The sequence below is a fragment of the Zeus faber genome (genome assembly GCF_960531495.2).
Source record: "Zeus faber genome assembly, chromosome: 5".
Lineage (NCBI taxonomy): Eukaryota > Metazoa > Chordata > Actinopteri > Zeiformes > Zeidae > Zeus > Zeus faber.
Genome location: NC_137192.1, coordinates 19,222,955 through 19,243,557, shown reverse-complemented (window position 1 = coordinate 19,243,557; position 20,603 = coordinate 19,222,955). Strand labels below are relative to the sequence as shown.

Here is a 20,603-nt window from a genome sequence, read left to right as displayed (position 1 = left end):
AACGATCCTATCATCTGCGTGCTATAGAAGATGCTGAACTACTCCAGTGTGTCTCGAGACTCAAACAAACATCAGCAACGACGACGACGACAACAACAACAACAACAACAACAACAACAACAACAACAACAACATATATATATAGAACTCTCAGACCACCGAAGAATGAGGGAAACCATAAAGCGCTCCCATGGTGCTGCTGAAACAAGCCCGGCCCCCCTTTTCCAGACACATATTCAAGTCTGGAGGTTGTGCAGAAATAAAAACACAATTAAAATCACACACACTCACAGCCACACCGCTACATGAATGCATACAACTACAAAATAAGTGCCTTGTGCTTATTCATTTATATTTTGTTACCATTTCTATTCAGCATTTTTCATGAGGTTATGTTTTTTATTGTTTTTATACCGTGTCTGCCGTGAAACATGGCAAACCTCGCCATGCCAAAACCTTCCTTAACTGATTCTGTTTCTGACTCTGAAGTTCAGAAATGTAATTTCTTGACTGTGACACAGCCTTAAAGACAACATTTAACTATATTGCGAAATCACCATAACCCAAAATCCCTGATGATATCTAGTGAGATATCACAATATCAATAACGATATTTTCATATTTTGAAGATGAGCCCACTGTGCTACATTTACATTTTATATTTATTTATTTTTCTCGTCCGTTCAATGTCAAATCATGTGTGTGTGCATTTTATTTTATTTGTATTTTTTTTTAAGAAAAGAAGAAGATATTAAGAGCCATACTAGAGCGTGAAAGAAAAAGAGAGACGGAAGAAGGAAGAGAGACGGGAGGGGAAGAGGGGAGGTTGTGAGGTCAGAACGCTTGGTTGGGTGGGTGGGAGGTTTGGTTGGAGACACTGCACCTTGACAGGAAACACAGAGGTGAGGAGCGGGGGGGTAAGTGGGGTGAGAGGGGTGGGTGGGGGGCTGAGGTTAGTCTCACGGGTAGGGCCTGCTTCTAACTGAACTATATACAGTAGTTCAGTATATATATATATATATATATATATATATATATATATATATATAGTATATATGTATATACTGTATATATATTGTATATTAGGTTATCTTTATTTATCTGGACATGTATTTCTAACAGTAACGTTAAAAATGTTCTATTTTTATCATGTATCATTTATGTATCTATAATATGTATAGTTTTATTCTATTGGATTTGATGTTTTTTACCATTTGCTTTGGCGATGTACGGTAAACATACAGCATGCTCCTGATTCCAATAAAGCACTTTGAATTAGAGCTTAGCGCCAGGTGAGAGACCGCCGGAATCAGAATAGAGAGAGACAGAAAAGAGAGTCAGAAAAAGTTAGATGGCGAGATTGGGGAAAAAAAAAATAATAATAAAAAAAATAACGAAGAAAGAAGAGGTGGAGGGGAGGAAGGGGACGGGGGTGAGTTCACTCCGAGCAGGAGCTGGGGCTGGGGTTGAGGTTGTAGAAACTTCCAGCACCTTGACTTCTGCTCTGACCGCAGCACCTGATAACTGCGATGGAAAAAAAAAAAACGTCAGATTTCCGTCTCAAGAGCGCGCACGTGTTTTGTTTTTCTTCTTTTTTTTCTCCTCGGCTCCAACCCGGCGGCTGCACTGGAGCTAAACGCGGGTAATAACAGACAAAAGGAAACGACAGAAAAACCTCAAAAGGAGACAGAAAAATTGCGACATTATCGCTTGTTTTCCTCCGCGTTCGTTCAGTCTCCCTTTCGATGGAATCGCACCTGCACACGCTCACATGCACGTGTATGTATGTAGGGGTGTATCGTTTCATTGGAGTCATTGAATCGGCCTGAATGCATTAAACGTAAACCAATTTCAACCTAAACCTAATTCAGATTTTCTCAAATCACATTTACATAATTTCTCAATTTTCGGTCAAGTAAAACGAAAAGTATAGGTTTTAGAAATGGAAGCAATTCTGATGGTGGTTTATTCCAGTATATATACTGTATATATAAATATAAAAAAAATAAAAAATCTGAATAGATTTTGATAGAATTTCAATAATGGGAACTTAATTTGCGGAGGATCAGATATGGCAGTGGATATCTACCTCTGCTACCTCACACACGCCCCTGTCACGACGCTTATTCCCCTGATTTGTAAGTGGCTTCTCTGCACAGAGCAGCATTTACAATATTCACTTTAGATAACATATGAATCCGGGCCCCAGGAGGGGATGGCTTTCTTAGAAATGCTTTGTTAGCACTCCTCCACTTGATAAATGATTTAGGACATGTGGCCTGCGACATCAATACAATCTCTATTGTAATTAAAAAAAGGTGCCCACCAACAATATTACTGAGGTTTCTTGCTCTTTTTGTTCTCCCTCTCTCTCTCTCTCTCTCTCTGTCTCTCTCTCTCTCTCTCTCTCTTATTGAACCCTGGAGCAGTGAAGAGATAATTCAAAAAAGCACTTGCATGGAGTGAAACATAAAAAAAAAAGGAGACATATGAAATTTAATTCTCTTTTCGCTCTATTGTTCTTTCATTTTCTGTCCTTGGTAACGTGGCTGCATAAAGGCAATGTGAGCTAGATTCTAATTATGATTTTCTCAGTACATTTTTTTCACTCTCTCGTTTTTTTTCTTTTCCATAAACGTTTCACAAACAAAGCAGACTAACTGTTCCAGCACTTTGACTTTGACAAAGTGCTGGAACTGCATCATTAAACTTCAGGAGAAAATGTAATATTTCCCTTGAAAAAAAATACAATGGGGGAGTTTTGTAACATGCCATTGGCTTTAAATACAAGCAACAGTAATATTAAGCAGATGCAGATAGTGTCACCAGAACCTTTTCAATTTTATATACAACAGCATATACTCTTTGTGTCAAAGATGCCCCTTTCCACTTATCGCCAAAACTAGCCCTGAAAACCCACCTTTCCTACTTGCTCCACCCCTCTGAGCCGCCTCCTTCATTATTCAAGCCGCTCTGCGAAACACAAAGTCAGCCAAGGCCATAAAATGCTCATTGCCCACCAGGCATTTCTCTTAAGCAGCGCTCAACATTTACGTAGCATGAAGGCATCTGGTGATCAGATTTATAAACGAAATACACCGTCTTCTATTGGATATCATAAACCACAGACCACCACACTGACCCATTCATCATACAAGACAGATTATTATAGATTTCGGTGGTAACAGAAAGAGAAAAAAAACAAAAAACAAAGGAATGGGATAGGAGGGGAATATTCAGTAGACTTTCTAAGTAGCTAGTAGCTTCAGCCAAGTTTTTTTTATTCCCACTGTTGGAATTAAACCATGTACCTTCGCCCTTTTTTTCTTCCTTTTTTCAAAGCAATCAGGCGAAGATTCAGTATGAAAACTTGAGCGCAGACTTTAATGGGCCCTTAAATTATGGAGAAGGAGAAGTATAGCGAGATAACTAGCTTGCAGACAGACAGGCAGACAGCGAGACAGACAGACGGACAAAAAGCATATGTTTCCTGGTGCATGTGCACGTGCCCATAAGGAGGTTGGAGATAGTGGGTAGAGACACAGAGCCCGAGGATGTGGTTTGGTGGTCTTTCAGCCACAGCAGAATGGTTGTAGGTACCACCCAAACCATCCTATCAGACAGATAATTCGGTGGGAGTAGGTCAGTTGGGAGTAGATCTGGCTGGAGTAGGTCTGGCGGGAGTAGGTCTAGTGGGAGTACGTTTGGTGGGAGTAGGTCTGGTTGGAGAAGATCTGGTCGGAGTAAAGCAGCATTGGAGTAGGTCTGGTGGGAGCAGGTCTGATGGGAAAAAAACGGGGTTGGAGTAGGTCTGGTGGGAGAAGGTCTGGTGAGAGTCAAAGGGGGTTGGAGTAGGTTTGGTCGTAGCAGGTCTGGTGGGAGAAGGTCTGGTGGGAGAAGGTCTGGTGGGGGTAGGTCTGGTTGGAGAAGGTCTGGTGGAAGAATGTCTGGTGGGAGTAAAACTGGGTTGGAGTAGGTCTGGTCGGAGCAGGTCTGGTGGGAGAAGGTCTGGTGGGGGTAGGTCTGGTTGGAGAAGGTCTGGTGGAAGAACGTCTGGTGGAAGTAAAACAGGGTTGGAATAGGTCTGGTCAGAGCAGGTGTGGTGGGAGAAGGTCCCGTTGGGGCAGGTCTGGTTGGAGTAGGTCTGGTGGGAGAATGTCAGGTGGGAGTAAAACAGGGCTGGAATGGGTCTGGTGGGAGTAGATCTGCTTAGAGAAGGTCTGGTGGAAGAATGTCTGTTGGGAGTAAAACAGGGTTGGAGTAAATCTGGTTGAACTAGGTCTGGTGGCAGTAGGTCTGGTGGGAGAAGGTCTGGTGGGGGTAGGTCTGGTTGGAGTAGGTCTGGAGAGAGAATGTCTGATGGGAGTAAAAAAGGGTTGGAGTAGGTCTGGTGGGAGTAGGTCTGGTCGGAGCAGGTCTGGTGGGGGTAGCTATGGTGGGGAGGAAAGCAGTAGCATGGCACTGACTCTGCTGATGGGGAAAAAGGTGAGGGTCCCAAGGGGGTTGTATGAGTAAGGGAGAAGGGGTGAGGGGCGGAAAGGGGTGAGAGAGTGGTGGTACATACCCCAGTAGAGGGCAGTCTTTTGCCGTCGGGGTTCGGGCGCATGGGCAGGGAACTGTAGAGGCGGACACCTCGATCTGCAGGTCCGTATCTGCTCTGGAAGGGGTGAGATACAGGGCGAGTGAGGCAGGGAGGGACAGAGAGGGGAGGGAGAGAGAAAGAGAGAGAGAGAGAGATAGAGAGACTTGAAGTCTACGTTCTTTCTCGTTTACACTTGCAAAAGCAAACTTTCTTATTGTTAGAAACAACTAGAGTTTTCAAGTATATTAGAGCCAGTGTCACACGAGGAAAATCATCAAAATCGCAAATCTCAAAATATGTATATTTTGTCTTCCAAAACATGTAGTCAAATTCCGTATTCCCTCAACTAGTGACTGGGGTTTATATTTACCTCAACTGCAGAGGGTACCAGGCCTTTATTGGAAGTAGGCTTATGGCAAACCAAAACTTTCTTTGAAATTTAAATTAAACTTCCGTCTGGGTGCCGTGCTTAAAATAAAAACACACTCTGTTTTTATTTCAAGAGATTTCTCAGATGTCATTTCTCAGCACTGCATTATGTCATCATTTTTTTGTCCGGAGACATGGGTCGGGACGCACAGTGGACCGGACACGCCTCGCTCTCCATTAGGTAATATCCACTGTCCTGATCCGAGGCGGAGGCGTTTGTTTCATACAAGTAGAAACTAACGAAAACGAATAGGTCTAAAATAAAAACAGTAAAACCAACACGGGAACCATGGAAAAAAAACCTCCACTCCAATGAGTAATCCAGAACAAAGTGTTGAAAATGGCATGATTGTATGCTGAATTTATCAATTTAAAGCGGTGGAAATGTACGTTATGCCTAACCGGCATGCACATTATAGAGCAGGCACCGTCCTTGGTTTTTCCCCTGGTCTGTATATGAGGCAGGTTTTTATTTGTTTGTGTCAACCACACCCCCAGCATTTATTAAAGGCCCAGTTTATATTTGAGTACCGGTTTATATTTAAGTAAATACGGTATTTCATCGCTCACTGATGGACGCCCACACTCAAAATATAAAGAACCTCAGCGACTGCGTCAGAATTAGTCAGTATTAATAATTGCTCTGAAATGTCGTGGAGTAGAAGTCCCAAACGTCCAAAAGTTTGGATATCACTTTTAAACTTCAAAACAAACAGTCAGATTGGTCATCATTAGTCAGCTGGCGAGAGAAAAGAACAGTTTACCGACAGACGTAAACAACCGGTGAGGCGTATCACAACTCATACGTTCCAGGCTGAGCGTCAGCCGCCCGGCCCTCGCCGGCGGAGCAGCTGTGCGGGATCCTCCCTCCGCCTCCCAGGGCTGGAGTGATGAAACACAACCTGGAGGAGGGCTGGCACGGGCCGCCGCTACTTGGGAAGCTAATGATTCACAACAAGTCGCCGCTGGCAGCGGGGAAACGTTTGGCTCAGTGGGCTTTACACCACCACGGCCCACAGCCGCAGCAGGGGTGCGTCGCTGGACGCCCCGTCTCTCGCTCTCCCTCTACTTCCTCCACGATTCCTTCCTCTGGCGTGCACGGAGATCCCACTGGAGAAGTGGGAGCGTCGTCATCGACATGCCCATTCGCTCGCCGTGAATTGTGTGCTTTTGGAGGTGGGTGTGTGTGTGTGTGTGTGTGTGTGTGTGTGTGTGTGTGTGTGTGTGTGTGTGTGTGTGTGTGTGTGTGTGTGTGTGTGTGGTGTGTGTGTGTATGCGCGTGTGGGCGCAGGGGGGTGTACAGCCGGCAACTCATACAGGCCAGTCCGCTGCCCGTCCCTGTGCCTCTCTGTTACGTTATTGAAAGAATTTTAAAAAAGGAACCGTGCATAACGGGGGGGATGCCCATCAGTCTCACCGCCTCCCCCCCCGGCCAACAGAGTGCCAACATGAGGTGCACTTAAGGGTACGCTCTGGGGTTTCAAAATGTGGTGATGAACGCACAGTAAAGCCTTTGTTTGTGCAGTAGATAATAGTTTGTGAAACACACACACACAGAGGATTCCAATTCCAATCCCAAACGTATATTATCAAGGGGTTGTAAAAATCTATATATACTGTACAGGTACTCCTCACTTAACGACCGAGTTCTGTTCCTAGAACCAGGTCGTTAAGCAAATTGGTTGATAAGCGAGGACCCGTGTTAGAGGGCGTGGCTGGTATACATAGTGTATATAGTGTTATTTCACGGTAAGGGGGCGTGGCTGGTATATATAGTGTATATAGTGTTATTTCACGGTAAGGGGGCGTGGCTGGTATATATAGTGTATTTAGTGTTATTTCACGGTAAGGGGGCGTGGCTGGTATACATAGTGTATATAGTGTTATTTCACGGTAAGGGGGCGTGGCTGGTATATATAGTGTATATACTGTTATTTCACGGTAAGGGGGCGTGGCTGGTATACATAGTGTATATACTGTTATTTCACGGTAAGGGGGCGTGGCTGGTATATATAGTGTATATACTGTTATTTCACGGTAAGGGGGCGTGGCTGGTATATATAGTGTATATAGTGTTATTTCACGGTAAGGGGGCGTGGCTGGTATATATAGTGTATATAGTGTTATTTCACGGTAAGGGGGCATGGCTGGTATATATAGTGTATATAGTGTTATTTCACGGTAAGGGGGCGTGGCTGGTATACATAGTGTATATAGTGTTATTTCACGGTAAGGGGGCGTGGCTGGTATATATAGTGTATATACTGTTATTTCACGGTAAGGGGGCGTGGCTGGTATACATAGTGTATATACTGTTATTTCACGGTAAGGGGGCGTGGCTGGTATATATAGTGTATATACTGTTATTTCACGGTAAGGGGGCGTGGCTGGTATATATAGTGTATATAGTGTTATTTCACGGTAAGGGGGCGTGGCTGGTATATATAGTGTATATAGTGTTATTTCACGGTAAGGGGGCGTGGCTGGTATACATAGTGTATATAGTGTTATTTCACGGTAAGGGGGCGTGGCTGGTATATATAGTGTATATACTGTTATTTCACGGTAAGGGGGCGTGGCTGGTATATATAGTGTATATACTGTTATTTCACGGTAAGGGGGCGTGGCTGGTATATATAGTGTATATAGTGTTATTTCACGGTAAGGGGGCGTGGCTGGTATACATAGTGTATATAGTGTTATTTCACGGTAAGGGGGCGTGGCTGGTATACATAGTGTATATAGTGTTATTTCACGGTAAGGGGGCGTGGCTGGTATATATAGTGTATATAGTGTTATTTCACGGTAAGGGGGCGTGGCTGGTATATATAGTGTATTTAGTGTTATTTCACGGTAAGGGGGCGTGGCTGGTATACATAGTGTATATAGTGTTATTTCACGGTAAGGGGGCGTGGCTGGTATACATAGTGTATATACTGTTATTTCACGGTAAGGGGGCGTGGCTGGTATATATAGTGTATATACTGTTATTTCACGGTAAGGGGGCGTGGCTGGTATATATAGTGTATATACTGTTATTTCACGGTAAGGGGGCGTGGCTGGTATATATAGTGTATATAGTGTTATTTCACGGTAAGGGGGCGTGGCTGGTATACATAGTGTATATAGTGTTATTTCACGGTAAGGGGGCGTGGCTGGTATATATAGTGTATATAGTGTTTTTTCACGGTAAGGGGGCGTGGCTGGTATATATAGTGTATATAGTGTTATTTCACGGTAAGGGGGCGTGGCTGGTATATATAGTGTATATAGTGTTATTTCACGGTAAGGGGGCGTGGCTGGTATATATAGTGTATATAGTGTTATTTCACGGTAAGGGGGCGTGGCTGGTATACATAGTGTATATACTGTTATTTCACGGTAAGGGGGCGTGGCTGGTATATATAGTGTATATACTGTTATTTCACGGTAAGGGGGCGTGGCTGGTATATATAGTGTATATAGTGTTATTTCACGGTAAGGGGGCGTGGCTGGTATATATAGTGTATATAGTGTTATTTCACGGTAAGGGGGCGTGGCTGGTATATATAGTGTATATAGTGTTATTTCACGGTAAGGGGGCGTGGCTGGTATACATAGTGTATATAGTGTTATTTCACGGTAAGGGGGCGTGGCTGGTATATATAGTGTATATACTGTTATTTCACGGTAAGGGGGCGTGGCTGGTATACATAGTGTATATACTGTTATTTCACGGTAAGGGGGCGTGGCTGGTATATATAGTGTATATACTGTTATTTCACGGTAAGGGGGCGTGGCTGGTATATATAGTGTATATAGTGTTATTTCACGGTAAGGGGGCGTGGCTGGTATATATAGTGTATATAGTGTTATTTCACGGTAAGGGGGCGTGGCTGGTATATATAGTGTATATAGTGTTATTTCACGGTAAGGGGGCGTGGCTGGTATACATAGTGTATATAGTGTTATTTCACGGTAAGGGGGCGTGGCTGGTATATATAGTGTATATACTGTTATTTCACGGTAAGGGGGCGTGGCTGGTATATATAGTGTATATACTGTTATTTCACGGTAAGGGGGCGTGGCTGGTATATATAGTGTATATAGTGTTATTTCACGGTAAGGGGGCGTGGCTGGTATACATAGTGTATATAGTGTTATTTCACGGTAAGGGGGCGTGGCTGGTATACATAGTGTATATAGTGTTATTTCACGGTAAGGGGGCGTGGCTGGTATATATAGTGTATATAGTGTTATTTCACGGTAAGGGGGCGTGGCTGGTATATATAGTGTATTTAGTGTTATTTCACGGTAAGGGGGCGTGGCTGGTATACATAGTGTATATAGTGTTATTTCACGGTAAGGGGGCGTGGCTGGTATATATAGTGTATATACTGTTATTTCACGGTAAGGGGGCGTGGCTGGTATATATAGTGTATATACTGTTATTTCACGGTAAGGGGGCGTGGCTGGTATATATAGTGTATATACTGTTATTTCACGGTAAGGGGGCGTGGCTGGTATATATAGTGTATATAGTGTTATTTCACGGTAAGGGGGCGTGGCTGGTATACATAGTGTATATAGTGTTATTTCACGGTAAGGGGGCGTGGCTGGTATACATAGTGTATATAGTGTTTTTTCACGGTAAGGGGGCGTGGCTGGTATATATAGTGTATATAGTGTTATTTCACGGTAAGGGGGCGTGGCTGGTATATATAGTGTATATAGTGTTATTTCACGGTAAGGGGGCGTGGCTGGTATATATAGTGTATATAGTGTTATTTCACGGTAAGGGGGCGTGGCTGGTATATATAGTGTATATAGTGTTATTTCACGGTAAGGGGGCGTGGCTGGTATATATAGTGTATATAGTGTTATTTCACGGTAAGGGGGCGTGGCTGGTATATATAGTGTATATAGTGTTATTTCACGGTAAGGGGGCGTGGCTGGTATATATAGTGTATATAGTGTTATTTCATGGTAAGGGGGCGTGGCTGGTATATATAGTGTATATAGTGTTATTTCATGGTAAGGGGGCATAGTGAAAACTGACAGACTGAGGGAACGACTGATAACGGTGATGAGATGAGATGTATATGTACAGTGTATATAGTATATATAGTGTATATAGTGTATATAGTATATATAGTATATAAAGTGTATATAGTATGATTAGCGTATATAGTATACATGGCGTATATAGTATATATAGTGTATATAGTATATATAGGTATATAGTATATATAGTATATATTGCGTATATAGTATACATAGCGTATATATATATATATATATATATATTATATATATATATATAGTATATAGAGTGTCTATAGTGTATATAGTATACATCGTGTATATAGGGTATATAGTATATATAGTGTATATAGTATATATAGTGTATATAGGGTATATAGTATATATAGTGTATATAGTATATATAGTATATATTGCGTATATAGTATACATAGCGTCTATAGTATACATAGTATATATAGTATATATTGCGTATATAGTATACATAGCGTCTATAGTATACATAGTATATATAGCGTATATAGTTTACATAGCGTATATATATAGTATATATATATTTAGTATATATAGTGTCTATAGTGTATATAGTATATATCGTGTATACAGTATATATAGTGTATATATTATATATAGCATGTATAGTATATATAGTGTATAAAGTATATATAGTGTATATAGTATATATAGTCTATATAGTATATATAGTGTAAATATTATATATAGTGTATATAGTATATATGGTATATATAGTGTATATAGTATATATATTGTATATGGTATATAAAGAATATATAGTGGATATAGTATATATAGTGGATATATTATATATAGTGTATATAGTATATATAGTATATATAGTGTATATAGTATGATTAGCATATATAGTATACATGGTGCATATAGTATATATAGTGTAAATAGTATATATAGTATATATAGCGTATATAGTATAGATAGCGTATATAGTATACATAGTATATATAGTATATATAGCGTATATAGTATATATAGCGTATATATTGTATACATAGTGTATAAAGTGCATATAGTATATATAGTGTATATAGTGTATGTAGTATATATAGTATATATAGTATATATACTATATATAGCGTATATAGTATAGATAGCGTATATAGTATATATAGTATATATAGCGTATACAGTATATATAGTCTATATAGTTTATATAGTATATATAGCATGTATAGTATATATAGTGTATAAAGTATATATAGTGTATATAGTATATATAGTGTTTATAGTATATAAAGTATATATAGTGTATATAGTATATATAGTGTATACAGTATATAATGTATATATAGTGTATAAGATATATATAGTGTATAAGGTATATATAGTATATATCGTGTATATAGTATATAAAGGGTGATGCTTGACGTTGTGACGCTGTGGTATTGTACTCAGTGTACAGTACAACAGAGAGCTGGTCATAAGTCCTGCGGTCGTTAAACACGTAGGTTGTTCGGTGAGGAGTACCTGCATTTCACCCCCCCTCCTTCCTCTCTGTCGTTCTCCATTCCGCTGTCATCTCCTATCTTCTATCAGTCTAATCTTCTTTCCCTTTCTCCTTTCTCCCTTCTCTGGCCCTCTCTCTCTCCCCCTCTCCCTCTCCCTCTCTCCCTCTCTCTCTCTCTCACCGTTTCACTCTTTTCCCCTCAGTTTGTCCATTTCTACAACCACAGATTTCGCTCTTCACCGTACAAGGCACAGTGCGTGCATCCGCACAAATGTAAAGGCGCCGACGGATTTCACACATGCATAGATGGATTGGAGGTCAGGGGTGCAGATTGCTATGCAGCGAGATGTAGTCAACTATATTTAACAACTGAGTGAGAAAAAAAACCTCGCTCCGCCAATCAGAACCGGCTCCGTCGACCCTTTTGTTTTGTTTTCTTTCTCTCACAGTGTTGCCGGCAGATGCGCATCCAGCGCCGGCACACGGAGAGGTTCAGGTTTAATAGCACAACACACACATTTTGCAGATTGGGTCGGTAGCCCTGAATATATAGCGGGCACAGAAACGGGAAAAACACACAGTGCCGAGCCGAGCCCCACTGCGATGCCCGCGGGAAAATTCAGAGATAACGACTGATTCAATTGCTAAAATGTTAGCGGGAGCAGGCGGGGTTCAGGCAAATGAGCAGTCGAGCCAAATGTATTTGCTCAGATAATGCCGTGAAATCAACAAAAAACGTCAACGCAATTGTGGATCGCAATTATTGTACGAAAACGAATGGTCAACGAAATTTTCACAATCGTGACGGCCCTAGTTCCGACTCGACTCAAATATCATGACTCAATGTGCCTGGATGATGTATTTACATATACAAGGCTGATCTAAAAGATGTAGACTATATGCACACCCTGTACAGTACCTTCCCCAGTGAACTGTGATGAGGGGAGTTGCTGTGTAAGGGTTAGAGTTTCTGTGCTCATAATGAAGGAAAACCAGGCGAAATTTGTCAATACAGTTCATATAACGATGACACCGCAGTGGTATGAGGAACCAGCATTAATAGTCTCCGCTGACTCACGCCATATGTAAATATTAGGAATGCACCGATTGTGAAATTCCGGGCCGATACCGGAGTTGCAAATAGCAATTTGGCCAACGGCCAACGCTGATGTTGACCGAACTGTTTTGGAGACTTTCAGCCCTTCATCGCACTGTCTTTGAATGAGCCCAAGTTCAATCATACTGGGTGAGGCCACTGTTGTCCGGGTTGCCGACTACGCACACGGACTACAGTTTTCCGAGCTCCCGCGAAAGCGGCATCACTTCCTGCTTGGGGTGCTTTCTCATCCACCCGAACCCAAGAGCCGTGTCTACGTCTTCTAACGCTAATATCAGAGAGCGAGTCCACGAGTTAATCCCGCGTGGATGGCGTCGTTCGTCGTTAAAAATGGTGTGCTTTGGCGGCTCGTGAGGGGAAAAGCTGCAACATTTAGCCAGCGCAAAATTGATGTGACGCAACAGAGAAACGGCCACTGCCATCGGTGAACGTCATCGTATTTGCAGATAGGCCAAGGCGAATATCGGCCGATACCGATGTACGCCGCCCCGATTAATCGGTGCGTCCCGAATAAACACGTCAACCAGAAATGCAGATGCCACACTTAAAATAAACACATAAATAAATAACTGATCCACAGCCGCGGCGTGCTCTTAAGACAGTTCCTCCCAATCTCACGATCTCTGCTCTTTCTGGAACGCTGCTGTTCGCCGACCGGCCGCCCGAGAGAACCCGGTGGATGCCTCCTAGAATAGCGCTGCCTCAGCCAGCCAGAGAGAAGCCACTGTTAGTGCATGTTTGATATTTCTCCAGTGTGCCAGGCTAATCTGGCCCTGTGGCATGCCATTATGGGGCTAATAACAGCTGTCTGTGGCCTGCAGGGGCCGCGGGCGGGCCTGGCTCCGCTAACTGGCCCTGACAGAGTCATTAGGAGCGCTGGCACCCGCCGCCGCACCGGCCGAGGTCCTCGCGCCTTAAACGCTGGCACGCGGGCGCGGGCTCGGCGGCGCACGGGAGCCCCCGTGCCCTGAACTCCGGCTCCGGTTGCCTTTGTTTTGTTTCCGTTGCCCTCGCCGGAGGCTCTCTCACCTCCGCCCCGCTCCCTCGCTTCTTGGCAGACGCCGCACGTCTGCGAGCCTTCCTACAGGTGCTGCGAGCTCGTTGCCATCCCCGCTCCAAACCATGTTGGCTCTCCACCCTTTCCTCTCCATCTTTAACCCCTTGCCTCCCACGCTCACTTTGTGTTAAAAATAGACCATCAGGTATTGTTTTGTTTTTTTTGGGTTGTTTTTTTTCCCTCTTATCTGCGGCGCCTCACTGGGACCCTGCTCGCCGACCAACCAATATTTTCTCCGCGGCGGATGATGCCGCACAACGCACAGCGAGCGGGTGGCGTCCCCTGAACCTTGTACCTCCGAGCGGGTTCCTGTTTGGGGACTTCCCCCCGGCAGAAAGCAAAGCAAACAACCGCTCCGTCACGGCGGAGGGACGAGCCAATGGGCGCGCGGCGGAGTGAGCGGAGCGCAAACACGGGGAGCCAATGTGGGAGGGGTGGAGCTAAAACAATAGCGGTAGGGGGCAGGGATCACGCTGGGACTGGAGTAGCGCTGCAAAGCACGTGTGGTCAAACCGTTTACCATTATGGCATTTGGGCGGACGCTACCAATGGCACTGGCACTGACGGGACAACAGGAAATCCGTATGAGAGAAATATTCACGAATACGATCCAATACCCATATCAAACATGAATAATGAATATAAGTTAAATATAATATAAGTAATATTTTTTTTTTTACACATGGAAGCATATTATGTATCTAATGAAAATCAATGCAATGGATTATAAAGCGATCCCACAACTAATGGTCTGTACCAAAAAGTAAAAGTTATGGTTTTCAATCAGTATTGGCGAATAATTTAAGTGTGGGTCGAGGCATTCATTTCGGAAAAACCATCATTTTTTTAGTGCGCCGTGCAATGTAGAAGCTCACATGCACTGCAGACCCAAACAATATATACAATAATTGGCTTTGCCTTTTACAGGCCTTGTGTTGTGGCACAGAAAAGCCTCCGTCGCAGCTGCGGGGTATTGTTACCTGTAACGCTAGCTGACGCTATATTATTTACACAGATCTGGATTTAATGGAACACATGTGTGTCTGCAGCCCACATTCTTCCCAGATTAGCTGAAAGGCCTTCATACATCACACTGCACCGATGAGAGGAATGCAAGGCCCAGACAGGATTACAGGGGGGAAACCCTATCACTCATCTATGGCATACTGTATGTATGTATACACACACACACACACACACACACACACACACGCGCGCACACACACACAGTGACATATCCTGCAGATGCAAGCATTCACAAAAGCAAAAGGCCCCTAAGAGAACTAACATGCACATACACACACACACACACACACACACACTTATGTGTACATACATTCAAATGATATGAAGGCACATATCAAATTTCAAACAAAAATATGAACAAATGCAATCACAAACCCCCAAGCAGACGGCAGCAGCTCCCGCCCGTCCAACCCCAACAAAGGTGTGGATTTTCGCTGGGCTATTCCCTTTTTTTTTTTTTTACCCACAATTCAACCATCTTTGATTTCGCAAGATCGCAAGCATGTGTATCTATACCGCTAATCTGGCCCTCTAATCTGCTCTCTGTTGAAGTTGCAAATACCGCCGTTTAAAGTTGTGTCCCTTTATTTCCCAGTCAACTTGCATTACATAAACACATTGCATAACACGGGGCCGTGGTTGTCTGACAGTCAATAAAATAGCATGAATCACTCGGTGGTTTGTGTACAGTGTAGCTGGGGACACAATGATTTCACTGATATTTCTGGTTTCACTCACTCCGGCTCAACCTGCCTTTCAGTAAATACCATTTTGGCAGGCAGTGAAGGCAGTACAATAGGATACCGGACATAGTGGAAATGCAGCACATTTTTGACAAAAATTTTGTGTAGGATTTTGCGTTTGATGACCCAGTGAGCGACAGAAAATGGTTGAACGACTCACCCTGGATTGGACGAGGCTTTTCGATTTTACCTCGAGAACTACACTTAGACTCCCGAGACAAAACGGTCGTATTTTCATCTTTTTTTTCTCCCCGTTTTTTTCCTAGATCGCAGCGCCGCGTGATCAACGCGGCAGGAGACACCGCGAATGTCGGACGAAAACATCGGGGAGGAACGGCGCCTTCTCGTGAAGCTTGACGCGAGCGAAGGTGGCGTCCTGTCGCCCCCGGGGACGACGCCCCGGTTCGTCGCGGAAGCTCGCGGCCGAGCATGGGGACGGGGTTTTTTTTTTTTTAACCACGGAACCCAATCCCTCATCTCACCGGCTCGATAAGTCAATAAGAGAGATATGAACAATGATATGTGTGCCCCTTCTGCTCATAAGGTAATAAAATAAAATGGAGCGAGCCGCCCAGAAAGATGATTTCTCCCCCTTTGTTCCGAGCTTGTGCCAAAGAAACTGGGTTCCGTGATCAATACAGGCTTCTATTTTAAACCCGGTGTTTGCCCAACTCCTGAATGCAGCACAGCTTGTTGTTCTTCCACATGGAGGCCATCAGATGCATAGGGTAAAAGAGCCGCTCAGTACGGATATAGCTATTTAATTATACGCATACATATACTGTGTGCTGTGTGTGTGTATATACATATATATATATATATATATATATATCAATAAAAGACCAATATCAATATGTCTTTGGTACAGTACTGTTACAGACATTGTTCTCATATTGAATTAATTCAAGCTGGTTTCCTATTGAGCTTCAAGACAAAATACTATCATTCATATTTAAATTCAAAAGCGCGGATGCATTCTGAGTGTGTGCAGGATTGTTATTGAAATGCACAATTTGTTTGAGTCTTTATTTTTTTTTTTTTTTTTTTGTTATTTTAGGTCCAGGATGAAGAATTATTCATACACTTGTAGGAGAGTCTTGTACGAAGACGATTTACAATGCAACAAATCATTTTGTTTGGCCAAATCAGTGTATGGAAAAAGAGATCATTTGGCTGTGTGTGTGTGTGTGTGTGTAACCCATAATTCCTATGCTCTAAGGCTGATCTCTCTCAAACAATGGCAATATAATCAATCGCAGGAAGCATTTGATTACATTACTACGATTAATATTAAAATCCAAATTAAACAGCGTCTTCTATCCCCCCCTGAGTCCCCCCTCTCTCTCTCTCTCTCTCTCTCTCTCTCTCTCTCTCTCTCTCTCTCTCTCTCTCTCTCTCTCTCTCTCTCTCTCTCTCTCTCTCTCTCTCTCTCTCTCTCTCTCTCTCTCTCTCTCTCTCTCTCTCTCTCTCTCTCTCTCTCTCTCTCTCTCTCTCTCTCTCTCTCTCCCTCCCCTTCAGGGTGCCTCCGCCCTTCCTCCTCCTCCTCCTCCTCCTCCTCCTCATCCTGTGTTTATATGTCTCTGATAGTTTCAGTTCAGTGTATATGACTCCTTTGGTCAACACCGTGTCATTTATGCTCGGGCACAATAGGAGACATCTGTTGTGGAAACTTAGACTGTAAATAGACCTTTGACATTACACCCCCCCCCCCCCACACACACACACACAACCCCCTCACGCACGCACGCGCGCGCACGCACACACACACACACACACACACACACACACACACTCGTTCCCTTCGTCAGGTTTTTTTTTCATTTTCTGACTTCTGCTCTATCTTTTTCTTCTATATTCTATATGATAAAATAAATGTATATACTAGGAAGGTAGCTATTTCAAATGATTTCCACCTTCAGTGACTTTGGCATTCTAACCTTTATACAGCTATCGCCTGGCTGTAAACTGGTTGTAAACTGGTTATAAACTGGTTATATGACAAAGAGGAAAATAGAGCAAGTCCTATGCAGTGTATGAGCTCGGCAATAACTTCCAAATGAGGTGTTTGTGTATGAACAAATGAAAGCTATAATGCCGAGGGGCTGGGCCATATTGACTATATATATATATATATATATATATATATATATATATATATATATATATATATATATATATAATGTATATACATAGTATATATATACAGTATACACAAGCTATATGTATAAATATGTCAAACACCATGATATTGATAATTTGACGATATTTTGAGGATGGCTACACACAAGAAATATTCAAGAAACAGTCACAAACAACAACTAGAACCATCTATGAAGTTCAGAAAATTGCATTACTTTAGTGAAGTGCAACCTTAAAAACAACATATAATTATATCGCAATATTACGTTGACCGAAAACCTGATATTGATATTATATCATATGGATGTACTGCCCAGCCCGACCGACGGATACTTTGAGATGGTAACCACTGTGAAGGTATACTGTATATCATGGCTTATTGGGTTGACTATACATTGCTTTATTGAACACATTTATAATTTGACAAAAATATATACGTATAATATATATGTATATACTGTAAATATACGTTTTCACCTCAAATCGCCGTCTCATACCGTTGACTGTGAGAGCTGTTGCTGCATAAAACAAAACAAAACTGTGTCGTTGTTCAGTTCAGTTCAACTTAACATAAAAAACAAGTGACTCTGAGGTAAAAGTGAGAAACCAGCGTCAGTGGATCAGTCGTGTCTTTAGTATTTTTTTTTGATGCCGTTTAAATACAGAAGGAGCTTTCATCTGCCTTCTACGGCTGAGGACAAGATGGCCTACAGTCACAGAGCCTCTCTCTCTCTCTCTCTCTCTCTCTCTCTCTCTCTCAAACGTAATCTTCTGCTTTGCGTTTGGTTGGTTATCTTGGTGTCTTTTCCGATTGGATTGTTTTTTTTTTATTTTTCTTGTTTGGTTTTTCTTTCTTTTTATAACTTGATTATTATTATTTTTTTTAATTATTATTTAAAAAAATTGTATTATTATGATTAATCATTTTATTTATTTATTTAATATTATTTTCTTTTGTGCCCAGTACCATTGGAATTGGCGCAAATACTACATGAGTTTTTAAAACTCTCTCTCTCTCTCTCCCTCCCTCTCCCTCCCTACGGAGCACAATAATAAAGTGCAAATACGCAGCTCGCTCAGACGGCGGTAAAGGAAGAAATAAAAAGAACAACTTTATTTTCTTCTTCTTTCTTTTTTTTTTTTTTTTTTTTTATCTTTCTTTCAAAAGCCCTCAAGGCAAAACAACATTACAACAATCCAACTGACAACTGACAACTGACAACTGACGGGGAGAGACAGCAGGGCGGCTGTGAGCTGGCTGCCGCACAAAACAGATGGTTGAGGGGAGATTTAGCGAATACAGAAATAGAGAATCTTCTTCTATTCGGTACGAGAGAGGTGAAAGTAAAGGCTTGATTATTATTATTATTATCATTATTAAAATGTACTTTTTCGGGCGGAAGCCGGGGACAATAATCCTTCAACAAATGATGTGAAGTAATCAGAGACTTTGACTTTAAGTTGAGGTTTTTTTTTCCTGTGGTTCAAAGTCAAAACATTTTTTTTTTTTTTTTTTTTTACTGTATCGTATAGTATAGTACATATGCTTCAGTGTTCCACCAGAAAAAAAAGGACTAATTATCTGAAAGGGGAGAAACACAACAGTGCCGTATTGATTTTCGGCGTCGGTGACAACAACAGAACGCATCAAAAGACCCGGTGAACTTTCTCAAACTATAACGCCCGGGTGTGAGGAATTTATGAAGCAAAATCCTTTTGAAATTGAAGAGGAGAAAGAAAGTGAGATGGGGATAAAGATGGAGGGTGCGTGAGTATGTGTTGGGGAGAGAGAGAGAGAGAGAGAGAGAGAGAGAGAGAGAGAGAGAAATAGAGGAAAAGGAAGCGGCGTGTACAGAGGAAAAACCAGAGAGGGGAAACGTGATAGATGTCGGTACAGACGGAGAGGAAGAAGGGAAAGAAAAGAGGGAGAGAGAGAGAGAGAGAGAGAGAGAGAGAGAGAGAGAGAGAGGGGAGTTAGTTGAGAGTTGATATGCTGACTACAGGCAGAGTTGATTTGGTTTCAGAGAGCATTGTTATGGTGCTTTGAATTAATGCCTCCCAAAGAGTCCAATTGTGATTCGCAGGCTGCGCTGACAGAATATCTGACAGAACCGGGTGAGCTGCTGATCTCAGCTGAATCCTCTGTTCTGTGTGTGCATGTGTGTGTGTGTGTGTGTGTGTGTGTGTGTGTGTGTGTGTGTGCATGTGTGTGTGTGTGTGTGTGGGGGGGTGGGGGGGGATAGTGCACGGGAACACACAGAAGAACAGATTGGAAAGAAAATGATGTTGAGATTCACACGGACTGACAGATAAATCAGCAAGAAAAGAATAAGTAAATGACTGGTTACCACTAACTAAGCAAAAACACATGCAAGCCATCCCACCCACTGACTCACTCACACACACACACACACACACACACACACACACACACACACACACACACACACACACACACACACACACACACACACACACACACACACACACGCACACGCAGACACACACGTACGCACGTAGGCATGCACGCACACACACACACACACACACACACACACACCTCGTACAAACCCTCCAATGCAGGCGAGGGAGGCGAGTTCACTCAAAGTGGACCTATTATGCTCCTTTTTACACACGTTATTATACGGTCTCTGAGGTCCCGGAAAAAAATTTAGTTTTTTGCTAAAAATACCACAGAGATTATGCATTAGAGCCGTTCTAACATGCCTCTAAATCTATTGTGTTCCTGACGCTCTGTTTCAGTGGGTGGAGCCACCCTCCTGAGGCCACGACTTATGTGCGGCAATGGCGTTTGAGCAAGTTTACTCTGTGACTTGCGCTGATTTCACCAAAATCTATTTCTGAAAAATTTGAGGCGAGAAATAATCAATCCAGTTGCTGAATCTTCACTCATATTCATCGATGAGGCCTCATTTTAAAGTTTGTTACAACTTTTGTTGCCGTGCTCTCAGCTTGTGGGAGACACTGCACTGGGACACTGCACA

General features: G+C 42.6%; 1 protein-coding gene across 1 annotated transcript in view; it reads right to left on the bottom strand.

Annotated features, from left to right (window-relative positions):
• Positions 1 to 20,603, bottom strand: part of tox2 (TOX high mobility group box family member 2) — a gene marked incomplete at its 5' end in the record, with an annotated part of 118,542 nt that overhangs the window by 68,632 nt on the left and 29,307 nt on the right. The window contains one exon of the mRNA XM_080000794.1: positions 4,565 to 4,657. Coding sequence (XP_079856920.1) covers positions 4,565 to 4,657 — 93 coding nt within the window. The remainder of the gene's footprint in view (positions 1 to 4,564; positions 4,658 to 20,603) is intronic.